We start from the raw sequence: 23,809 nt of genomic DNA on the forward strand, positions 1-23,809 counted from the left end.
TATTAATATAATTGCTGAGTACAAAGGTAAAATCAGAAAGCATGCACCTAGGCTTGCTCAAGGCAAGCTAACAATATCCAGTTGATGAAATCAGTTGCTTTAACATGCAATATGGTTGTGCCCAACAAACTTTGCACTATCCCAGTGAAAATTGCACTGTTGGCTGCAAATAATAGTCACTAGGGCCTCCTCTGGTGCTCAGAAAATTCCGGGAAATTAACCCCGACCCATCCACCAATTACCCACAAAAACCCACGAAGGAATTAACCAAATGTTGACCTCGGAATTTCAGTGCAAATTTCCCCTAGCTCCTCTAGTTGTTGGCTGAATTGCGACCCTTGTTTGACCCCTCAAATCTGCCAAGAAAATTTTGCCAAATTAATTCTGAGGTCCTTGTCAAAAACCCAGAAAGGGTTTGTTCTAGTTTTGACACTACAAAATTGACCCCAAATGCTTGGCCCTCCTCTATAAACAAAAGATGTAACCTATAGCAAATGTTGTGTTTGTTGCTCCGCCAAAATGCTAGAAAAGACCCCAAAACACTTTCTCGGACTCCACCTCAAATTTTAGGCCCAAACTCCCTTCACTCCTCAACTCCCAAGTGTGGATCCTCCAAGCACTGCGCAGTCCCTGTGCTGCTACTAGTGTCTCCTCCACACAAACTTGCACTCCCACTACTGGAACAATCGGAAAATGATGGAACTCTCTCCTTGGGCTGGCACCCGAAGTCCACCGAAGCAAGGGTTGAGATCTTTGCTCGAAGACACTCGTGTGCTAAACAACACTTGCAAACTTGGCTTCCACTCAAGCGAGCTATGTCAAAGAAGAGTTTCTAAATAGATGAGTTTAAGAGTTGGTTCTCCTTTGCTAAACTTGCACACATCTCCCTGTGACTTCGGCTAGTAATGATGCTTCCTTCATGACCCTTATCTTGACTTCCTTCAAGGTCTGATATAACCCTACTACAAAAACCCTAGGTTACTGGAAGATGGACAATTCCTCATCTTTCCTTCGCTTGAATATAGGCTCCTTTTACAACAACTCGGCTTGCAATTTAAAGCCTTTTGACCTTCAATACACCTTTTAGATCTGACTGTGATTTCGTCCTTCTGTAGTTGAAAGTGTGCCTTAGCAACAGTCCACACATATGAGAGAGAAGATCCAAAACTAATCCACAAACTAGGATCCAAAACTTGGCAATCATGGAGAAAATGACATACCTTTAGCTGCTCTAGGACTGATATAAATTTTGTTACTTTGGTTGCCTAGTTAGGGCATCCAACAATTCACTGTTAGCCCCACCAATTAGCTACTAAAGACTCCAAATAGTTGCGGCCTTGTCTCCTTGACTTGTTGTAGTACGTTGGTTGTAGGGCTAAACTCCAACCTTTATTCCACCCTTACGGCTCCCTTACAACCTTTGAAATAGAGATTGGCCTCCCTTCAAACTTCAGTACCGTCTTGCAACGTTAACTCAAGAGAGAACCTGCCATATATTAATCACCAAACAGCCCAGAATAGCTATTCTCCTATGCGTCCTTGCTGCTAGGTATCTCGCACTCCAAAACAGTCATGGGAGAGGCCCTAACATCCCTCCTATCTTCGTTGAAGTAGCCCTAATCCCGCGGCCCAAAACAGAGTTCCCTTTTCTCCCAACGAGTTCCTTTCTCTAATCCTTCGCTTGCCCTTGTGAAGCACTTTGGATGTCTATTGTGCCTCACACTCACCTTGTAGTTATACTAAACACAAGGGCTCTATAAAATCACACATGTGGGCTTGAAAACTGTCATTAGACCTCCAAAGACCTAAACTTTGTGCCACCGTGCCCACACATAACTTTCAGAAATTCATAACTCTATTACTACAACTCGGAATTGGATATTTTTTTATGCGTCGGATTCGTCTCGACGAGTACTATCATCCTCATCCATCACATGTCGAAGTCTCCCCATAGTTTTGTCCCCAACATCGATGGGTGCAAAACCCCAAGCTTGGCTTTCAAGCACGCAAAGTACCTCCCTAGCTACAAAAATCAACAAGGGATGCTCGGGAGTTTGTGGGGACTCCTAGGACTGGCAGAAGAGAGCGGAGACAACCAAAGAGGTACACTAGCTACATGGCGTTGGTCAAGTCAGTTTGTGGATAGTGATCCTTCCAGCTATCAGGAGGTTGCACAACAACAGGTGTGGCGGGATGCTATGGTTGAGGAATATTCCTTAATCAAGCAAAATGATATGTGGGAGGTTGTATCGACACCGATAGATAGGATGGTGGTTGGATCACACTAGATCTATAAGATCAAGCATGACGCAGATGGAAGCATCAAGAAATAAAAATAAAAATAAAAACTAGGTTTGTGGCCAAGGGGTTCTCTCAAAAGGAGGAAATAGATTAAGAGGAGACATTTGCTCCTATGGCCAGGCACACTTCTATACGAGCCATGATCTCATTCAGAGCACAGATGGGATGACAGATCCATCAAATGGATGTCAAGACGGTGTTCCTGAATGGTGAACTGGAGGAGGAGGTGTACATTGAACAACCGAAGGGATTTGTGGCACACAGCAAAGAGACCCACATGTGCAGGTTGATGAGAGATTTGTACAGACTCAAGCGGGCTCCCAAGGCATGGTATGTTGAAAAATGTGTAGCTAGGTTCGATCTTCATAAATATGAAATGCACTTTTGATTCTTGTATTTAGTAAAATAAAAGAAAAATTATTATTGTTATTTTTGGAGCATGGGTTTCATGGTTAAGGTCTTTTATTTTAGAGGTAAAGCACCCATTGAGTGCTTCTAGGGTTTGTCCTAGGTCAAGAAGTCAAAAGAGTCATTGTCATAAGTTGAAGACCCCATCAGGCGTTGAGAAAGCTAGGGCAGTAGTATATGGATGGTTTCTCTTACAAGGATAACTGCTTGTGAAGACATTTTACCTTTTCTTAATTAGTTTCTTCTTTAGCTTAATTAGTATTGTGTTCACTTCATCAAATAGCTACCAAAACATAAGAACAATGAGACAAAGGACACAAGATATAGGCAATCAGCCAGGGCCAAAACCTCGCGAATCTTGAGAGGAAAACCCACAGAATTCTTCTTCTTATAGAATCTTCAATTGACGTATGCCAAGACCTAGGCCCTTGACCAACAACCCCTCCAAGACCAAGTCAATGCTTCCTTGGAACAACTCTTCTTCTTCTTTAAGTCAACGATAGTCAAACTGACTTTTATACCAGTATTCTCGGCTTCTCTTGAATTTCAACCTTCTGTCATAGACCTGTAATCTTCAGCCTCACTGCAACTACCAAGATGACACGTGTGTGTGCTGGATGGAACAGATTTAAGAGTTGGTTCTCCTTTGCTATACTTGCACACTTCTCCTTGTGACTTTGGCTTGTAATGATGGTTTCTTCATGACCCTTATCTCGGCTTCCTTCAAGGTCTGATATAACCCTACTACAAAAACCCTAGGTTACTTGAAGATGGACAAGTCCTCATCTTTCCTTCGCTTGAATATAGGCTCCTTTTACAACAACTCGGCTTGCAATTTCAAGCCTTTTGATCTTCAATACACCTTTTAGATCTGATTGTGATTTCGTCCTTGTGTAGTTGAAAATGTGCCTTAGCAACAGTCCACACGTGTGAGAGAGAAGACCCAAACAATTTTGTTTTTCCTTCTTTTATGTTTCTCCTTCCTTTGCTAGGGTATGAGGCTCTTTCTTGTCCCTTAATCGAACTTTTGCAATGCTTGATTGATGTTTCTTCAAGTGAGGTCAAGCCCTCTTTATATAGTCTTCTCTCCATGCATTTAGGCCGACTTGACTTCATCAGTAGGCTGACATGATATTTCGATAGGCCGAATTGATTGAAGCACATTGACAAGGTCTTGGAGGGTTCCTTGACTTTGACTCAAATAATTTTTTCTTACAATATGTAACATGCCCAAATGGGTCTTTTATACATGACAATGACTTTAATGACCTATAGACTTAAATGACAAGCCCTAAGAGCTCACAATGGGAGCTTGACCTAAAAATAAATTTCCTTGAGCATGAAACCCATGCCTCAAGGTCAACAATAATAAATTTATTTTTCTCATTTCATCAAATACATAAAATCATGATTACATATGTCATTATGAAGACCGAACCTAGTTACATATTTCAACACTCCCTCTTAACTAGGGAGGTATTCATAATCCATACAAGGTACTTGGACATTCTCAATCTGAAGAATTCTCATAAGAAGAGTCGGATTGGTAACACATCTGTTTAGCATCATATCATCCAATATTGTCACATAGCAAGGCCTTGACTAACAGCTCTATCTCTCCACAAGATCATAGCACAATGCTAGCGAGACCAATGATTTATAGACACCTTCATCATTGTCTCTCAAGGAGCATACCCCACCCGAGTGTTCACAGGGTATGTCCTTCTAGGACTATTCTTATCTTGGATTCCCAGTCCTTAAAGAATATCGGTCCTCTACGACTACTCTTATCTTGGATGCCCTACCACATCCTCAAAGAGTATCGGATGTCAGATGCTTACCCAATCCTCCATTCTTTCTTCCCAAGTGAAGACAAGAATGATGTGTCTATCTCTCCCTCTCAACTAGGGAGGATATACCCATTCCAATGAAGGAATGTACCCAAGCTCCCTCTTAACCAGGGACTTGCCCAAGCTCCATCTTAGCTAGGGACCTGTTTCCAGCAGCAGCTCTTTCTTCATTGGTGGAGATCATGGGGCCTTCCGCTGCTTGTGGCACTCCTCCATTCAATGTCATGAATTTCAGTTTTCAACATTATGGAGCCTTCATCTTTGGGACTTCTTTGTAGGGCATCAGCCATCCATCACTTTCCTTCTCAAATCAAGTTAGTCAAGTGACTCATCCTTCCCTTCATCAGAGAGTGATTTATTAGACCATATCTGGCTTTTCCTCATACAGCTACCTTTTCCGCATCATGTACCTTTTAGGATCTTCCATCCTTCCAGGAACTTCCAATCAGAGTTCCTTCATTTTTGTCAACCACCTCATATTTCATATGAGGGCATATTATGTTGATTTCATCTAGTTAATATGTGAACCATGCCTTCATGCATCCTTTTAATGAGGTCCTTTTCCTTAGATCATGCTCAAGAGGTAGAGCATGCATCCTTACTATCTACAACTATATGATGACATGGCTGGACTCATTGAACATATGTATACATATCTCTTTTCTTCTTTGGTCATCTAGACTTCCTTCAGGAACTTCCTGTTCTTGATTGAGATTATTTCAATCATCTTTGACATGCTGCATTCTTTTGTCATCATATCATCATTATTTCAAATAGTGAATCCCATTTGAGGTGGTATTCTTAGCGAGACACTTGCTTCTTTCAAGAGATGAATCTTCTAATGAACGTTCAAATGGAGGATCTTGATTATCCTCATCATGCAAATGCTCCTTTCCAATAATGTATTATGAGCTCTATACTAGATGACTTCCTTCTACCCATAAGCGATACTTATGATTTTTAATGAGGTTACCAAGAGCTACTTTCTTCTAATGATGACTTGTCATAGAATTCTACTTCAGCTTCTTATGATGATGTCTTGAGCTCTTGCTTTAGTCGTATGCTCCTATGATGCCATCCCCTAAAATGATGCATCCTATCATGATTTTAATGATTCCTACCATGATAGCAATATTTTACAAGAATTGAAAAGAACTTGGTCGAGAAGACTTATCTCAATCATAGTAGAGATCTTTTACTTCTTCTTGGATTTCTTCTTTTCAACTTCTTCCACTTCTTCGTTGACATGGGCTTCTTCTCTTCCTCTTTTTTTGTTGTCCTTCTTGAGTTTAGGACAATCTCTCTTGTAGTGCCCATATTCTTGACATCCATAGCATTGAACTTTTGCCATATTCTTCTTCCTTTTCTGAGGACCAAATTTCCCAAACTTTCCTTCTTCTTTGCCATGGCAGCATATGCTTGAGTTTGCTCGTTTGATCCTACATCAGTTTTTGCCTTCAACCTAGTTTCTTCAATTTTGCATAGTGACCATAGATCATTGAATGGAGTAGCTTCCTTCTTCCCATAGATGCTTGATGTAAAGTTACCCCATTCCTTCAGTAGTGCATTGAGCACTATAGTAGTCATTTCCTTGTCAGACATTATCTCTCCCAATTCTTGTAGTTGGTCCCTTATTTGAAACACCCTCATAAAGTATGAGGTTATTCCTTCTTCTTTTCATATCTTCATCTTGTAGAGTTCCTATCTTAACGGGATCACTTCTCCTGCAGTGCTTACGAGCAAAAATTCTACAAGTTTGACATATTTATTTTGATGTTTCTAATTTTGATACATAGGGAATGAGGGGGCCCTTGATAGATTCTATGAGAATCCTTTGAGCCCTTACTTCCCGTTTCATGTACTTCGCAAGAGCTTGAGCTTCTTCCTCTGGAGGTTTACTAATTGAGACCTTAACACGATTCACGACTTCATTTTATATGAGGATCAAATTTGTCCTCTTCTTACATGCAAGAAAGTTTGATGCCCCAACCAACTTGTTGCTCTACTTGCAAAAAGACATTTTGATAGATTGAGATGTGGAGATAAAGATAATTACTTGAGAAGATGTTCTTTGATGTCAATATCTTCAATTTGTTGCCTTCTCGATTTTTGATGATGACAATAATGATAGAAGATATCTCCAATAGTGATCCTTCAAAGAGAGGGAGATCACCTCGGCGCCTTGATGATGATGACAATGCCTTTGATCTTGCTTTCCTTAGATGAGTAGACTTCAAGATGGTGATGTAATCCTTGTCCTAGAAATGCCTTGGAGATGAGAGGATCTTCTTGATGATTTGATACCCTTGATAATCTTCTAGAACTTTGGTTCTTGAATGTCCTTTGTTGATTTGCCCTTACTTGACTTGTCACCTTAGCTCTGATACCATATTGAGAAATCTAGGGCAGTGGTATATGGATGATTTCTCTTACAATGATAATTGCTTGTGAAGACTTTTTACCTTTTCTTAATTAGTTTCTTATTTAACTCAATTAGTATTGTGTTCACTTCATCAAACAGTGACCAAAACATAAGAACAATGAGACAAAGGACACAAGATATAGGTGATCATCCAGGGCCAAAACCTCTCCAATATTGAGAGGAAAACCCACAGATTTCTTCTTCTTATATAATCTTCAATTGATGAATTCCAAGACATGGATCCTTGACCAACTACCCCTCCAAGACCAAGTCAATGCTTCCTTGGAACAACTCTTCTTCTTCTTTAAGTCAACGATAGTCAAACTGACTTTTATACCATTGTTCTTGGCTTCTCTTGAATTTCAACCTTCTATCACAGACCTGTAATCTTCAGCCTCACTGCAACTACCAAGATGCCACACGTGTGTGCTAGATGGATCAGATTTAAGAGTTGTTTCTCCTTTTCTATACTTGCACACTTCTCCTTGTGACTTCGGCTAGTAATGATGCTTCCTTCTTGACCCTTATCTTGGCTTCCTTCAAGGTCTGATATAACCCTACTACAAAAACCCTAGGTTACTAGAAGATGGACAAATCCTTCTCCTCTTTCCTTCGCTTGAATATAGGCTCCTTTTACAACAACTCGGCTTGCAATTTCAAGCTTTTTGACCTTCAATACACCTTCTAGATTTGACTGTGATTTCGTCCTTCTGTAGCTGAAAGTGTGCCTTAGCAGCAATCTGCACTTGTGAGAGAGAAGACACAAAATAGACCCAAACAATTATGTGTTTCCTTCTTTTATGTTTCTCCTTCCTTCGCTAGGGTATGATGCTCTTTCTTGTCCCTTGAAAGAACTTCTGCAATGCTTGATTGATGTTTCTTCAAGTGAGGTGGAGTCCTCATTATATAGTCTTCTCTCCATTCATTTAGGCCGACTTGACTTCATCACTAGGCTGATATGATCTTTTGATAAGCCGACTTGATTGAAGCACATTGAAAAGGTCTTGGAGGGTTCCTTGACTTGACTTTGACTCAAATAATTTTTGCTTGCAATATGTAACATGCCCAAATGGGTCTTTTATGCATGACAATGACTTTAATGACTTGTAGACTTAAATGAAAAGCCCTAAGAACTCACATGGGAGCTTGACCTAAAAATAAATTTCCTTGAGCATGAAACCCATGCCTCAAGGTCAAAAATCATAAATTTATTTTTCTTATTTCATCAAATACATAAAATCATGATTACATATGTCATTATCAAGACCAAACCTAGTTACATATTTCAACATCAAGCTCATTGTAACGTGTAAAGAAAATTATTTTTGTATTTAAAAGAGTCAAAATACCCTTCAAGACCAAGTCGGCCTGGACACTGAGAAGTCGACCTAATTTGAGGAGCCGCGTCCACCTTGAGAAGCCTATATAAATGAGGGAACTTGACCTCCTTTGGATGCACACATCTCACATCTGATTCAAGCGAAGGCGCAGAAAAGGGCTAGCAAAGAAGGAAGAGCGCGAAGGAAGTTTCTGGGCTAATTCTATCTCACATGTGCGAAGAAGGGAGGCTAGGGTTTGTTGCTTCAAGGTCGAGATTCTCTATCTGTTGGAAGAGGGTAAAAGTTGCTGGAAGGACCTACTAGGTCGCATTCTAGCCCTAAACAAGGAAGCAAAGCAATCAAAGCTGTTGGGAGGCCTTGGAAGGCTAAATCGAGCTCACACATTTGGATGCAGTAGCAGTTGTTGAGAGCCGAAATTTTCAGACCTGCAATAGAGGCCGAAATTCTAAAGCTGGGGGTCGAAGTTGTGCTGCTGGAAGAGATTTGACTGCATTTGACTTGGATAAAGGAAGCACATCATCTAGAGAGGTTGGACTTGGTCTTGGTCTAGAGGTCTTGGAATTCGTCAATTGAAGAATCTATAAGAAGAGAAGAGATTTACGGGTTTTCCTCTCAAGTGGAGAGGTTTTGGCCCTGGCTTGCAGCCTATATCCTGTGTACTTGTGTACTATTGTTCTTCTTGTTTTTGGTAGTTGTTTGATGATAAACAAACATAATAATAAGAGAAGAAGTTAATAAGTAAGAAAAAAGTAAAAAGATATCACAAGCAGTTATCATAGAAAGAGAAATCATCCTAACTACTGCCCTATAGATTTCTCAACATGGTATCAGAGCTAAGGTTGGCTAAGGGCATAATGAAGATCTCTACTACACTGAAGAAGTTCCTAAAGAAGTGTACAAAGGTGGCAAGTCAACTCAAGAAGGGCATCAAAGAAGTATGGGATCTCCTATTTTCTTCTAAGAAGGAAGTGACCAAGACATCTACAAAGGATGAAGGACTATTCTCAGCACTCACTGGCACATTTCAAGATGAGAATATTTGGGTGATCGACAGTGGAGCATCAAGACATATGACTGGTCAACACAAGCAATTAAAGACATTATCAAAAGGAAAGTCCTCTTACTCCATAGAGCTTGGTGACAATAAAAGCTACCCTGTGAGAGGAATTGGATCAACTTCACTTGAGCTGGAGAATGGAGGAAACATTCATCTCAATAATATCTTATTTGTTCCAGGTTTGCACAAGAATCTACTTTCCATTTCAAGTCTAGAAGACAAGGGTGATAGAGTTGCTTTCATTGATGGAAAGGTTGTAGTATGGGGTAAAAACTCAAGCATAGAAGATGCAAGAATGATTGGGATCCGTGAAGGAAGACTTTACAGATTGTTAACTCCCCTCACTCAAGCTTTGGTTCACATTGAAGTTAGCCCATGTGAACTTTGGCATAGAAGATTTGGTCATCTTCACTACAAAATTCTTCCAACCCTAAATTCAATAGTGAATGGCATCCCCGAACTAAAAGAAGATCATGAAGGAGTATGCAAGGGATGTGCATTGGGTAAGAACACCAAGAGACCATTTGGAAGCAGTGCTTCAAGGTCAAAAGAAATCTTGGATCTTATTCATTCTGATGTTTGTGGTCCTATGACTCCAAAGTCACTTGGAGGTCATCTATATTATGTCACATTCATAGATGATCATTCAAGGAAAACTTGGGTTTACTTAATGAAATCCAAGGATGAAGTATTTATCAAATTTCAAGAATTCAAAGTTGAAGTAGAGAACCTTACAGAAAGGAGAATCAAGATATTAAGATCTGATAATGGAGGAGAATACACATCCAAGGAAATTATAGCCTTCTGTAAGGAGTCTGGGATTAAGAGGGAGTTGATTGTCCCATATAATCCCGAGCAAAATGGAGTTGCAGAATGAAAGAATTGGTCCATTGAAGAAAGTGTAAAAGCTATGTTACATGATCAATATTAGACGAAATTTATGTGGGATGAAGCTACGCAGTCCCTAGAGGCTGACGCTGGGGATTTCGTGGGGCAGATTGGAGCTGCGAGCTGTCGGAGTGTTTATTCGGGGTTTCAACCGAAACATTTGTCTCCAACTAAGAGGTACTACTGCCGAGATTATTCTTTGTTGGGTGAGCCGGTTTTGGCACCCAGATTATCTTATGAAACTGTTTAATAATTAAAACCCTCAGATAGCTGCACTGGTTTTCTCGCATTGGGTTTTTCCAGGGACATTAGTCCAAAAACAACGGTGTCACTTGTGTGCTTGTTTTGTTTCCTTCAGTTGATGATCTGTAATGTTTTGAGCATGTACTTGTATTTATTTTCAGTATTTACATGGTAAATAACTTGTTAATTAATCAGAACAAGTAGGCAGAAATAAATCATAAAAGTACATGAAGGGTTTCTAACAGTTAGACTTATCAATTCCAACACATGCAATGCATCCTACTCTAACATGCATATGATACAATGTCAAGTGTCAAGGAAAGGGGTGATACGACTTATTTTGACCGGCTCCGGCCAAAGTTTGTCGTCTAATCTAGCAATGTAATAATATCCCTCACCAACCTTACCATGAATCTTGACAAGGATGGGAATTTTATCAACCAACACAACATCCCCTATTTTGAATTCCCTTTTAGGTTTCCACTTCTTGCTTTGTTTTTTATTAGGTCTTTTGAGGATGCAGACCTCTTGAGAGGGAAGGATAGGGGATGGTTTCTCAGCCTTAGGAATCTTATAGAAAGGAATAGGGCCAGGTTTTACCACATGAGTGGGGTAAAGAGGCTCCCTATAAAAGGATGAAAGGGGTTCCATCAGGCTGCGAGATAGTGACATACGATAAATCCATTTGAAGTTGTCCTCCTACAATAGCACCCCATTCCCTAGACAATAAAATTCTCCATACATCAGGTATATCAATGACCACAAAATCCACGAGTAATGATATGTTCGAGTTCATAGCTAATGACACTTTAAGACCCTTTATAAGGCCTTCAACTTCAACAAGCTTGGAGTTAAAACCACACACGCTCTTATACTTACGAGTAATGTTAAGATTGAGTTGCTTCGTAACTTTCAACAGCTTGATGTTTGCAGAAGCCCCAGAATCTAACATGCAATTATGAAGAAAGAGGTCGTTAACGGCTAAGGTGAGCAAGAATGGCTCATGACCAAGATTAGTGTTAGAGAGGTGTATATTTTGTAATGTGATAGGTGGGTCCTCTTCATTTCCTAACGCTTGCTTTACACACCATTATTGGGATGGGAGCTTGAAAATTGCTTTGATAGGAACCCGCATGGTCATCTTTCCTATGGCATCACCCGCATCAATGTCAAGTTCAATGTCCTTATCTTTGGTTTTGGCTTTGGGTTCCCCCTTAGGAGGATCCTTTTTGATGGTATCTTTCTTAGGAGGATCTTTCTTCGATGGCTCCTTTGGAGGACGTTCCTTAGGAAGAGATTTCTTTAGAGGAGGTTCCTTCTTTTTCGATCCTTCGAAACTTGTAGAAGGGTCCTTATCATTCTTCCTTGAGTATTGGACCACTTCAAATCTCCCACCATCATCAACATTGAGGATAGGCTCATCCTTTTCATCTTCGAGTGTTACTTCGCTAATAAAAGGACAAGTGTATGTGCAACCTAACATGATGTTGAAGGCTCTGGTTTCAACTATATTCCTTTTTTCACCACCCTCATCTTCACTTTCTTCATCATCACTTTGTTCATCTTTAGAAGATGATTCTTGTTCCACAACATTAGTTGGGGCTAAATGTTAGGAACTTGGGGAGGACCCTGCTTGCCTTCAACATTAGTTTTTGTGGCAAAAGGTTTATTCTTAGGAACAAAACTTGATTTTTTAACCTTTTCAAGAGTGGTGAACTTGTTCATGTATAATTTGTCCCTAGAGTTCATGTCCTCGGATAATTTGTCAAGCTTTTTAAGGGTCATGACTAGGGCTTCCTCAACCTGATCCTTGGGCTTGTTCTTCTTAGCTTCAACTTTAGCCCTAAGATGTTCAAAATTCTCAATCTTGGAAATATTTAAATTTTGCTCAACCTCCATAAGAATTTCCTTGGCCTCAACAAGACTCTTAGGCTTTTTATCCTTTAATGCGTATGTCAGGCGTCCTCTAATAGCGTTAGTGAACTTGTCAACAATAAGTGCATCAGGGGGTCTAAGGTGATCAAGAATATCCCTAACAATCTTGTCAAACTTTTGGATAACATCCCTAATGTCTTCATTGCCTTTCTTTATGTGGTAAAACTTCTCAAGGTTGAAAGCCCCTTTGGCATCAGATGATCATCTTTTTACAAAGGCATCTTCAAATTTGTCAAAGTCAACTATGCTACCAAGGAGAAGACTAAGATAGCATTCCCTTATTTTCCCTTCAAACGATAAAGCAAATAGCATCATAATTACGTCATCATCCTCAATTCCCCTTGGGGAAAGCATCCAAAAGAAATCATCAACATGGTCACAGGCATTTTATCAACATTTCCTTTGAACTTGGGTAACCATTCATGATATTTATCAGGTAAAGCATCAGGGTTGTCACTCAACTTCAAAGGTCTAAAAACACTAGCAAGAAGCCTTTTACTTCTTGGGATCTTGGTTTGGTTTTGATTTTGATTGGCATTGGTATTGGTAGCCATATGGGGAGTTGAATTTCCAACAATTTCAAACTCAAGGAGAAGGTTAGTTGTAACGGGTGATGTAGTTCTTTCTCCCCTTCTTGCAGCAGCCCTAGTTATCGGAGGAAAGTTGTCTTCTTCAAGCAAACTAGGGGATTGGACAATGAATGGAGTCGCCAAAGGAATACTTATAATGTCGTTAATGAATCAATTCCTCAATGATTCATAAGGGAGGCAGACGTACTTCCTCCCTGGAAACAGCGCCAAAAATGTTGCCACATAATCTAGCAGGGGTCCTAGGAGGGGTACCAAAGGGACAACTACTAGACCTAATGACAACAATGGGACAAAGACCCAATGTCACCTCAGTCAATGTTCCCTACTCTTTACGAACTTTCACCAATGGGAGGATTCCCAGTATGAAGGAAATCAATAAAATAGTAAGGTCAATGCCTAGGTATGAGGTGATTTCCAAAGCCCATTCAAAGGAGATAATCAGATAATGGCTTAGTTGCTTCAAGAGCAAGATAAAGGATCTCCAAGAAAGGCTTGCAAGGAGACCTGGACCTAGGAGGAAGGGATATTCAACGCAAGGAATATACCTAGATCAAAGCTTCCCAAGGGTATAGGAGGACTTCTCTTAGGGTTTTCTGAAATAGAGATCATACAAAGATTTGGGACCACAAGAGAGACCTAGGGGATCCAAGCAAGGCCTAGGGTTTGCAAAATCAAAGAGGAATAAGGTACCCTAGGTCAAGCAAGGATAAGATAGGTCAAGGAATGGTTAACTTCCAACGAGTTTTCAAGAGTGATTGACCTATGGAAAGTTGCTAACCAAAGAAGCCTAGGAGCAAAAAATTGAAATGATGTTGGAGCTAGGGATTGAGGTTTATCCAATCCTGGCCACGGGATCAACTTCGAATCTTGAGGGCACTTAGACAATACCCCAGCACAGTAGAATACCAATTCGCTCTTCAAATCGACCAGCCTAATGCATTTCGCACTAGGCCCTAGGAGGCCTTCTAGAGTTAGGGAAGAAAATGGGAAAAAGTCAAAGAAAAGGTTTTGAAGGTGATCAACTAGGATTAGGACCCAGTGCCTTGACAATTGGGAGAAATGGAGTCAAGATTGGCATTGATGAAGGACATTCGCTCTATCAAGGAGTCTTATGCAACTTTTTGCTAGCCATAATGAGGTAGCTACCCAGCAACAAGGAATTTACACTTCAATTTGCAAAATATGATGGAGTTTCAAGGTTTACGAAACAACACAAACCCCTAGGAACATTCATCCACAATACCTAACATGTAATGCATGTAATGCTTCAAAATCCCAATGATTTAATGAATTTGCATTTCTGTTAGGGTACATTAGGATTTGACAAAACATTCCATACATTAATCATGTAACAATAGCAAAGAAATATCATTAAAATAGCACTTACAAGGTATAGAAAATATATCCATCCATCATTTTTGCATTTAGAAGCTCCAAGACAAGAATAGCGAAAATCCAAACATCAAAATGCATCAACAAGATCCAATTTCCTCTATCAATTACAGGTCTGAATACTTTTACAAGGGAAAATCCCATTCCAAATGATGATGATCAATACAAATGAGGTCTCTTCAATTTATATGAGCCTCAAGGGGTTCGATTTAGTTTAATTAGCCTAATAAGCCCCTAAAACCAAGTTTAATGTGCAAAATAACAATCTAATTGGTGACAAGCCCACCAAATAGCTCAAAAGAACAAAATAAGCCTTCCTAATGAGGCTGAAATGATAGAATCATGGTGCAAAGGGTCGTTGGAAGGCCAATATATGCCCCTCATGTGCCAAAATTAAGAAGAGGACTCTCCAACTGATGACCAAGGCGTTGGGCCCCTTGGTCTCCAAGAAAAACATCTGTAGTGCTCCCAAGTGGTTGTGGGCGCAGTGAATGGTCTCATGGATCTCCAACAAGACCAATCAAGTCGATGCTCCATCAATAAGGGCTAGAATGATGATACAAGCCCTCCCTTGTCTCCCCGGGTGAGACAAGTCACAAAACCCCATCTGGGCCCTGGATCAACTGCCCTCGTCATGAGGCCAACAAGGAAATGTGGTCCAAGTGCACCATCATCTTCGTATAACTAGAGCACGAGCAAGAACAATGTGGTGCTAAAGGATCCCATGGTGTGGCAATCAATGCTCTACTATGATGGAGGCCCATGGCTCTCAACACTCACCCTACAAGTGCCATCATAACCCTCTAGAGGGCTTGGATCTCATATAGGGAGGCCAAGCCCAAGATGAAGACCCACCTGCAATCCTGTATAAGATCCAATGTGTCTCCTCACCTTCGAGTACAACAATTCATTAGTGCAATTGAGTAAATAATCTTACAAACCGAGGGGCAAACGTGGACAATTCATAGTGGCATGCCCTTCCAAGTGGGCTTTAGAATATACAGGTGTCCCCAAGCTCAAGAGGGAGGTTAGTAAAGGACCCTATTAGGTGGTTTCAACCTCTAAAGGAGTGACAGGTTCATGGTATATCAATCAAATGGCAGGTGTCATGTGAAATAATGGTGAGATGGAGTGGGGTGAAATAATGGTGAGACAAAGTGGGGTAGTAGGGAAGGCTCCAAGCCACATGCCATGGTACAAGGGTAGTTATATTGAGGGAAGCCCACACATGGGTGTATAGACGTAGGAAGGAGCAAATCGTGGTACATGAGTTGCCCTAGCCTTTGTTTTAACATCGTTCTTCATATGTCTTTTGCCTTGTATTGATTTTTCTTTCCTTTAACTACTCGGGACTCCAAGGGATGAGAGCATGATGCGTAAGATATAGTCGTGATTACCCCTTTAAGGTTGGGACAATTGTGAGTTCCTTAATGATGCAGGGGGCTCACATAGGGGCCCTAGGAACCAGGGTGATGGCCATAATGATAAAGGGGTAGAGATCATGTTTGGCTTTTGCCCACGCACTAAATTCTTATGTCCAGGCCATCTTTTGCATTTTATGGTACACTTCCTATTGTAAGTGGCCAAATTATGCTTTTTAACTTTGTATTTAGCTGCATCAACCTTCGAGTAATCGTTCCAGTTCGACCCCAAAGTGTGGGCAAGGGGAGTGGGAGGCTAACTCCTTGTGGATCCAATGAACAAATGTGGACCTAGATGTGACCAGTGTGGAAAGAGTGTATAATGAGCGGAGGAGAGCAATGTATATGGTGTTAGGAAGCGGGACCATGTAACCAAATCCGGGGTTTCCCATGTAGTGCCACTCCTAAAGCTAGTAGCCAATAAAGGAGAACCTACGGGACTAGGATACAAGATTAACTACCAAGTTAGGACAACAGAACAAGAGTACAGACCAAGCCGATTCTTTCCGCCGAATTCCCCCACTCATCCATGTCCAAAGTGTCCATGACAAGCAAGAAAAGATGCCCAATTACATAACGAAAAGCCAGACCTTCGTGGTTGGAGGGCCCACCTTCAAACATATGATCATAACAGATGGGCGAAGACATATGATGGTTGGCTTAGGGGGCGGAGAATGGTAGCACATCGAGCTATTTGGTGGCTTGAAGGGGCCGTTGAGTGCCGGCTGAAGTCAAATCTAGGAGAAAAATTCTCCTACGGATGTCACCCACTGGTGTTGGGTAACGTGCCCCATATCTGTAATCTTTTATTTATTGGTATTTGGTAAATAAAGGCACCAAAATATTTCATCTTGGTTAATCTAGAAATAGATTACCTATTGATTAATTCAATAGAAATTCTCCTACAGGTTTTGTTCTTGCATCCATTGCTTTTTTTATCACATTATTGCTGATATAAAGCAAAAAAAAAAAAAAAAAAAATCAGCCATCAAGACATGTTGTTAATGTCTAAGTCTACCATACTAAACAAGACCCCAGGATTTAACTAGGGTATTTACTTCGCATATACATACTACATTTAAAGAATAATAACTAAACTTATCATACCATCTTAAAATTAAAGAGAATCAATATCAAAATAGGTATGATCTACACGTTTAAACTGCTCTTGATAACACTGATCATGTTCGATTCACATATAGGAACAGTTACACATATTATACAAAAGCCTTAATAGAATCTGCTAAAATTCCCAATATGAGGAACGTAGGCCTCAAATTACCAACTGAATTCAGAGTACAAATTTATGTTGTGTGTGAATCCCTACAAGTATCCTATGATAAGGTGTAAAGACAAATTGCAAGTTTAACATAAACACAATACGAGAGGCCTCACCTTCAACAAAAAATTCGCTCCTGCAACAAGACAGTCCATCTCATCCTCCTTATCCAGAGTAACTCCCAGCTTCTCTTTGAATACTTCTGCATATTTATATGCCCCACCCCCTGTGGCCTTTCCAAACAAATGTCTTAATTAATCAGTATGATAATATCAGCTATACAGAAATCATATAGCTGAGGCAGATTCATTGACCTACAGTTACCATTAATAATCAATAATAATCAAGTAATCATTGTTCCATTTTTCAAGCAACCTATTTTGCTCATCAAAATTTATCTCATTTCTTTTATAAATTGAGGCCATCATTTTATAGATTAAGGATGCCGAAGACTAATTTTGTATTTACATGAATCCTCTTATTCAGAATCATAAAAACAGTGATTCTTAACACCCTATAGGAGAACCCAGATTTAGCACTTAAGCAGGTCACATGTGAATAATCGAGAGGGCAGATGTTGGCCTGAGATTTTGTCATTATGTACTTTTATTGCATTTGACTTTGTCATTTAGTATATTTTGTTACATTGAAAATTTAATTAGATTACAAACATATAGTTGTAAACTCCTAAGACGAGCAAGATGGAATCATAATTTAATGGCCAACATTTGCCTTCAACCACTGTATACGAGCAACCTCAGGCTATTAAGAAGATCCCCTTCTCAAATTCGGGTATCATCACAAATGTTGGGAGATTGTACTTCCTATCCTGATGATCAAATTTCCATGTAATATTTAATTTTACATTAAATTAATATGAATGCCAATTTACTTTCCCTTGAATCTGATGACTATTACCTTCCAGGATCTCTGACTTGTTCAATTGCAATGATCATGTGCACGAATAATGTCTCAATGTCTCTCAAATGGAAGCCATGGAAACTGGAAAATATATGCTTAATATTAGGGTTCAAGGTACACAGTCCGATAAATATTAAAAAGTTTATACCCAATGTTCTGAGAAAAACATTGTACTTGTTCTTATTATTTCAATTTTGTGAAGGTACATAGGGCAGGCTTATAAAGGAACTCATGATAATAATAACACTTCTGCATCATTCAAAAGTAGCAAAATCCAATCAACCTCAGCAAAGCCATTGCTACGATAAAAATTAGTTGAGATGATTACACTTTGTGTAGTAATAGCTATTTTGCATTGTACATAGCATGCATGATATAATAATTGTCTATGCAAGTTTAAGTATTTGTTAAAAAATAGAATTCACAAAATCGCAGCAATACCTTAATTATGGTATTTCTTGTGTCAGACTCCTCACAGGCCCCTGCATTCAAATTTTGCCCTGCCAACAAGTACTCCAGGGAAACAAAGTCAGAGAAAAGAGTAGCAACCACCCTTTAAGTCACAGATTATTGCATGCCATCATCAATCTAGATTACAGAACACAGAAAACATAACGAAATAAATGTGTGTGCATGTGTAAAATTGGCAAAGATTTCAATTTTGTAATAAATTAATATACATTTTAAACACAATTATCCTTGAGAAAAAAAAATCTGAGATGCTTTTAGTCCTTGTAAATCATGGAAAATATAATCTATTTAGGAGTTTTTTAGATGAATAAGTTAGCTAATATTTTTGGAAAAATTCAACAATTTGATAATTTCCTTTTTATGAAAGGGAAAAAAATTGTCCATGAAGTTTTCCATCATAAAGACTGCAATGAATACTAGAAAAAGGACATTGTACACAATCAAAACTACAAAATGTACTTCAACACAATATTTTGCTTATCACAGTAAAACACAAGCTGCCAAAAATAGAGACCAATCCAAACAAAGGGTAATTAGAGTGGTAACACTCAATAACATTAAACTTTAGGAGGCATTTGTTGAAATTAAGGATGCAATCTTCACTTTTGGGCATGTTACCTAGGCCTTGTAAAGAGGTAAAAGCTAGAGGGCACAACAACACTTGGGACAGAAGCCCATTGTCACCACAGCCTAAGTCCCCTACTCTTCTCGGATTTTCACTAACGGGAGGAGTCTCAGTAATAACTCACTTGTGATAGATATCTATCTACGGTAGGTTTGAAGTGAGGGAAGGTGGCTCATTCAATGGAAAGGTTCAACAAAATTGAAAGCTTTGGGAAAAGCTAGTAAGACTTTCCATGAAAAACCCCTTTGAAATATTCTTACACGAGACCTAGGTCCAATAGATATAGTGAGATATGAGTTCATCAAAGGTCAAGGTAGACAGGAGAAAAGGCAGTTAATGATTTCCTCCAACGAGTACTAAAGCAAACGCCTTCAAAAAAATCCCCAAGTTGAAGGATTAGCCTCTAGGGTTCCTGTTGACGGTGCTAGAAATCCGTCAACCAAAGGGATCTCCCCAATGTGAAGTCCCAATTATACCTCACACCATTTGCAGTAGGAGCCCCATCTGGAGTACCAACTCGGCTACCATAACTCTAAGGTTTGCCTTGGCTGCAATAAATAACACAAGAGAGTATGTGCAAGACCTTTGAAATCAGCAAGAAAGCTGACACTGTGAAACACCAATTGCGATGTGTAAAATGGTGAGACACTAACTCCAATAGTGGAACATTAAGTCACTCCTTGCTTCTCCAAAGGATGATCTTCTCTCCTATGCCAAGCTAGAGAAGCCAAGGCTAGCTCTCCAAACGCCCTTTGCTTTAGTTATGAGGGTGTATTTTTCTCCAAAAGCTTAAGCCTCCAAAAGCCCTTTGCTTTAGTTATGAGGGTGTATAAAAAATAACAAGAGGAATGACTTTTCATATCGTTATGACTCTTGAACTTCCAAGTGACTCTTGAAATCCTACAAGACTCTTGGACTTCTCCTAGTGACTCTTTAGTCTACATGTGACTTTTCATATTCCACATGTGACTCTTGGACTTCCACACATTACATTTTGTCATTTTCTTTGAAAATACATCATTACATTCCACATGATGATGTGGCAAGACACATGGACACATATGACATTGTGATGACATTTGTACAAGCCATGACTTGGCAATGATGATATGAAACTTCATGATGATGTGGCAATGCCAAGCTTCTCTTGTTGCTATCTTTGTGTCTTCATGATATATGTTGCATGTTCTTCCTCTTTCTCCTCCAAAAGGTTTGAAGATATGGAGTCTTTACTATGATCTCGATCCTTCATTTTCTGTTGTGATCTAGTGTCCCTTCATCTTCTTGTTCACTGGTCATCTTGTCTTCACAGCTTCATAAGTGTCTTCTAGCATGGTCTCCTTCTCCTCCTTTTTGAGCATCATCCTGTCATGTCAAGATATAGTACCTGCAAGTGAAATCCACTCATGACAAGACGACATCAGTCTGAAAATCTCCTAGTCTAACTCTCTTCATGAAATCCATCAATTAACCTGGAACTGAGTACTGGACAAGGAGGAAGGCTCAGGGATTGCACAGTGTGCAGTTCTAGAAGCCAGGAGTGAAATACCGATGCTTGTGACTGTGCAATGCGCAGCACTTGAGGCTCAGGAAACAAGACTGTGCAGTTGAGGATCACAATAAGGCAAGCTTGCCCATTATAATTGCACAATGCGCAGTTCAGGAGAGAGAGGGGCAGAGGATTGCGCAGTTCAGGAAGGTAGGGAGACAAACTGTTACTTGCAACTGTGTAATACACAAAAGGAGACTAGATGGGAGGCAGGATTGCCCAGTTCTAGAGGTCAGGAGGCAACTCTTGGGCATTGTGATTGCGCAATCCTTAGAGGTAGTAACTGCGCATTGCGCAATTCCAAAAGGCAAGGATGCATGCTTGAGGCTTGCAACTGGGCAATGCGCAATTCAAGGGGGGAAAAGTGACCTCAAGTTGGTCGGGCATGAAACTTTCCGGAATTTCACTGTGTGTGGGATCAGTGAGGCAGAGATGAAACCAATGTTGGACTTGAACATGATCACACACTCAACACAACATTAAACACTCAGCACCCATAATCAACATGATCCCCTTAATGTGACGGCAAAGCAACATTCTCCTCCAAGTGCGACACTTAAGATATACTTTGTGACGACACTAGTACAACAGTGCATAAAACTTTGGGAATGAGTCTAATACATGTCTACATGATAGATAGGACCCATTGGTACCAAAGTTGCCTCTTGAAATGAACCATAACTCCGCTTTTACAATGTGTGACACTTCCCATGCCAAAAGACAACACTTGCGAAAAGTGTGAACAACACTTGCAAAGGCTTAAAATAAGTGAAAGCGACACATGCCAAAGTGAAGATAACATGAAAACGACACTTATTAAAGTGAATGCAAGCAAAAACGACAGTTGCGAATGTGAAAGTGACACTTGCGAAAACAAAGTGTGATGTTCCATTTTCTAGTATTCCTTATGGCATGGTTAGTATGGACTTTCCGAGTTGGGGGCAGATAGGTTACAGGTGTAGGCTGGTGTCATCTGTGGGCCCAAGGGCTTTTGGAGGGGTTTTGAGGAGTTTTTATGAGGTTTGATGGCATTCGCTTGGTATATTCCATCATTCGCACAGTTTGCCTTTCGTTCCATTACATTCCAACAACTTTCAAAAAACAAAGTTATTAATGGGTCTGACTCAATTAATTATGCTTAAGGTGGCATTTCAAGAGGAATACTTGGCATAACACCTTAGTGTAATAGCTCGTTGGAACCAAAATGAGAAGATCTGCAAGAAGGGATAGTTAGAAGTGATTTTCAGTGAACTGAGGAGACATGCTGGTCAATCTACCATTTTCCTACATTAAAAAGAATATTTTAATTAAGCGAAACGTGCTCAGTGATTAAAATAATAAAATAGGAGCTTCTAGAGGGGTCCATCAGACCTATAAAAAAGAGGAGGACAAGGCAATTGGGGGTCATCTTGGATTTGATATTTCTTCTTGTATGAGAGGTTGAGAACTCAGTTCTCTACTTCAGCAGTAGCCCCAAAATAGAAACTCTTGGGTGATTCAGTGAGGTTGGGCGAGCACCCACCTTCCCTTGGTGAATTCATCCAGAATTCACAGTAGAGCTTAGCAGTGCAATGCAATTTAGTTTGGAGGGCCAGCATAGCAGTGGCGCAAATTCTTGAGGCCAGTTTACCATCTCAACTAATTTGTTGTATCAGCGTGTAAACCCCATTTTCTATTATAATAAAAGCTGAGATTGTTCCTGCTCATTTTGTTGTTATTTTGTCGTATGCTATTGGTTCTATTTTTACATGGCAATGTTCTGTTAAAATAAATGGAAATTTTACAGAGTAATTTTGGTTCAGTTAAATTTTTGCATAATCAGCAAAATATCCCATTTGGGATACTACAGTGGTATCAGAGTTGTGCATCCTACCAGCCTAAGGGTTTTAATTGCAGATTGACGAAGGTCTATTTTGAAGATGCTAGAGCCATCATTTTGTTGTAGGAAAATTTGTCATGGGCATTAGATATTTTACAAAATCTCTGTTGCAAAATGCTAAACAAATCTTCTTTAGTTTTGTCGCCCACTTAATAATCATTCGACAAACTCCTAGACAAGAAAGGTGGCCAGATTAATTTTGGACGAGAATAATTATTTGGTAAAAGGTGAAAACCAAAATTATTAATTGTTAATTTTAGATAACAATGGTATGTTCTATGCTTAAGAGCAATTTACTTCAATTTCTTTATTAGCCCAATATCAATATCCAGTTTAGCAATCACATCAGCATGACAATAAAATGCAAATAGAACATAAACATAAACAGTAGAAGACAAGCCAAGACAAGAGGACACAAGATGTGGGACCAGCTAGGGACAAACCCCAATGTGGGGAAACCCTTGATCAATTCGTCTTATATTCTTCACTAGTTCAGTAGAGAGAGATAGTACAAATTTACAAATCTTATCATTTATGACAGCAGCAGAAAAGCCCTAACCGGAAAAGTCAACGCTGGTCAAACAGGGCAGAATTCTTCCTTTAAGCAGCTTGATCAAACCCAGTCAACTTCGGCCTCCAACAGCAAACTCTTACAGTCCAAAACAACCGAAAAAGTCCAGTCAAATGCTGGTCAACGAAAGTCAAACTATGGCCAAAGCTAGGGCAGTCAACACTAGTCAAATGGGAGGTCAAATCACCTCGATTTCAGTGCCCAGATCTGTGGCCTGCCAAGGAGAAGGTCCTCACCCAAATCTACAGTCAAGAGGAAGTCAACATTGGTCAACGCAATCCAAAATGCAGCCCCTGAAATTCGATCAACGCTGGTCAACTCAGTAAAATAGAAAGCATCCTCCTTTTCTTCGCACATGTGAGAGATAACGGCCAGATTTGCATACCCAATCAAGTGAGGAGAGAGAGATGAGTGAATATGAGATGATGATAAAATGACTTAAGGTCTCCTCCTTTTATATGCAACGTTGAGGATGAGTTGGGGGTTTGAATGCCTATCTTGCTTGTTGGCCGACCTTGACAAATTGTCAATAATACAAGTAAATTCATATCTTCATTTTTACATATCGGAATCAGATGATCTTTAGATCAATCCTACACCTCTCGGAGAAAGGAATCCAAGAAAAATATCAACTGCCATAAATAAGATGATCCATGTGGAGTTTGGC

General features: G+C 39.8%; 1 protein-coding gene across 1 annotated transcript in view; it reads right to left on the reverse strand.

Moving 5' to 3' along the window:
• The window catches only part of LOC149169224 (pantothenate kinase 2-like), a 403,110-nt gene that overhangs the window by 364,301 nt on the left and 15,000 nt on the right, over window positions 1-23,809 (reverse strand). Inside the window, exons 4-5 of the mRNA XM_089428613.1 lie at window positions 18,489-18,547; window positions 17,243-17,359 (exon numbers count right to left, since the gene is read on the reverse strand). Coding sequence (XP_089284739.1) covers window positions 17,243-17,359; window positions 18,489-18,547 — 176 coding nt within the window. The remainder of the gene's footprint in view (window positions 1-17,242; window positions 17,360-18,488; window positions 18,548-23,809) is intronic.

The sequence above is a fragment of the Pinus tabuliformis genome, chromosome 4_2 (assembly GCF_031772625.1).
Source record: "Pinus tabuliformis cultivar Carrire ecotype Pingquan chromosome 4_2, CPIR1, whole genome shotgun sequence".
Classification (NCBI taxonomy): Eukaryota; Viridiplantae; Streptophyta; class Pinopsida; order Pinales; family Pinaceae; genus Pinus; species Pinus tabuliformis.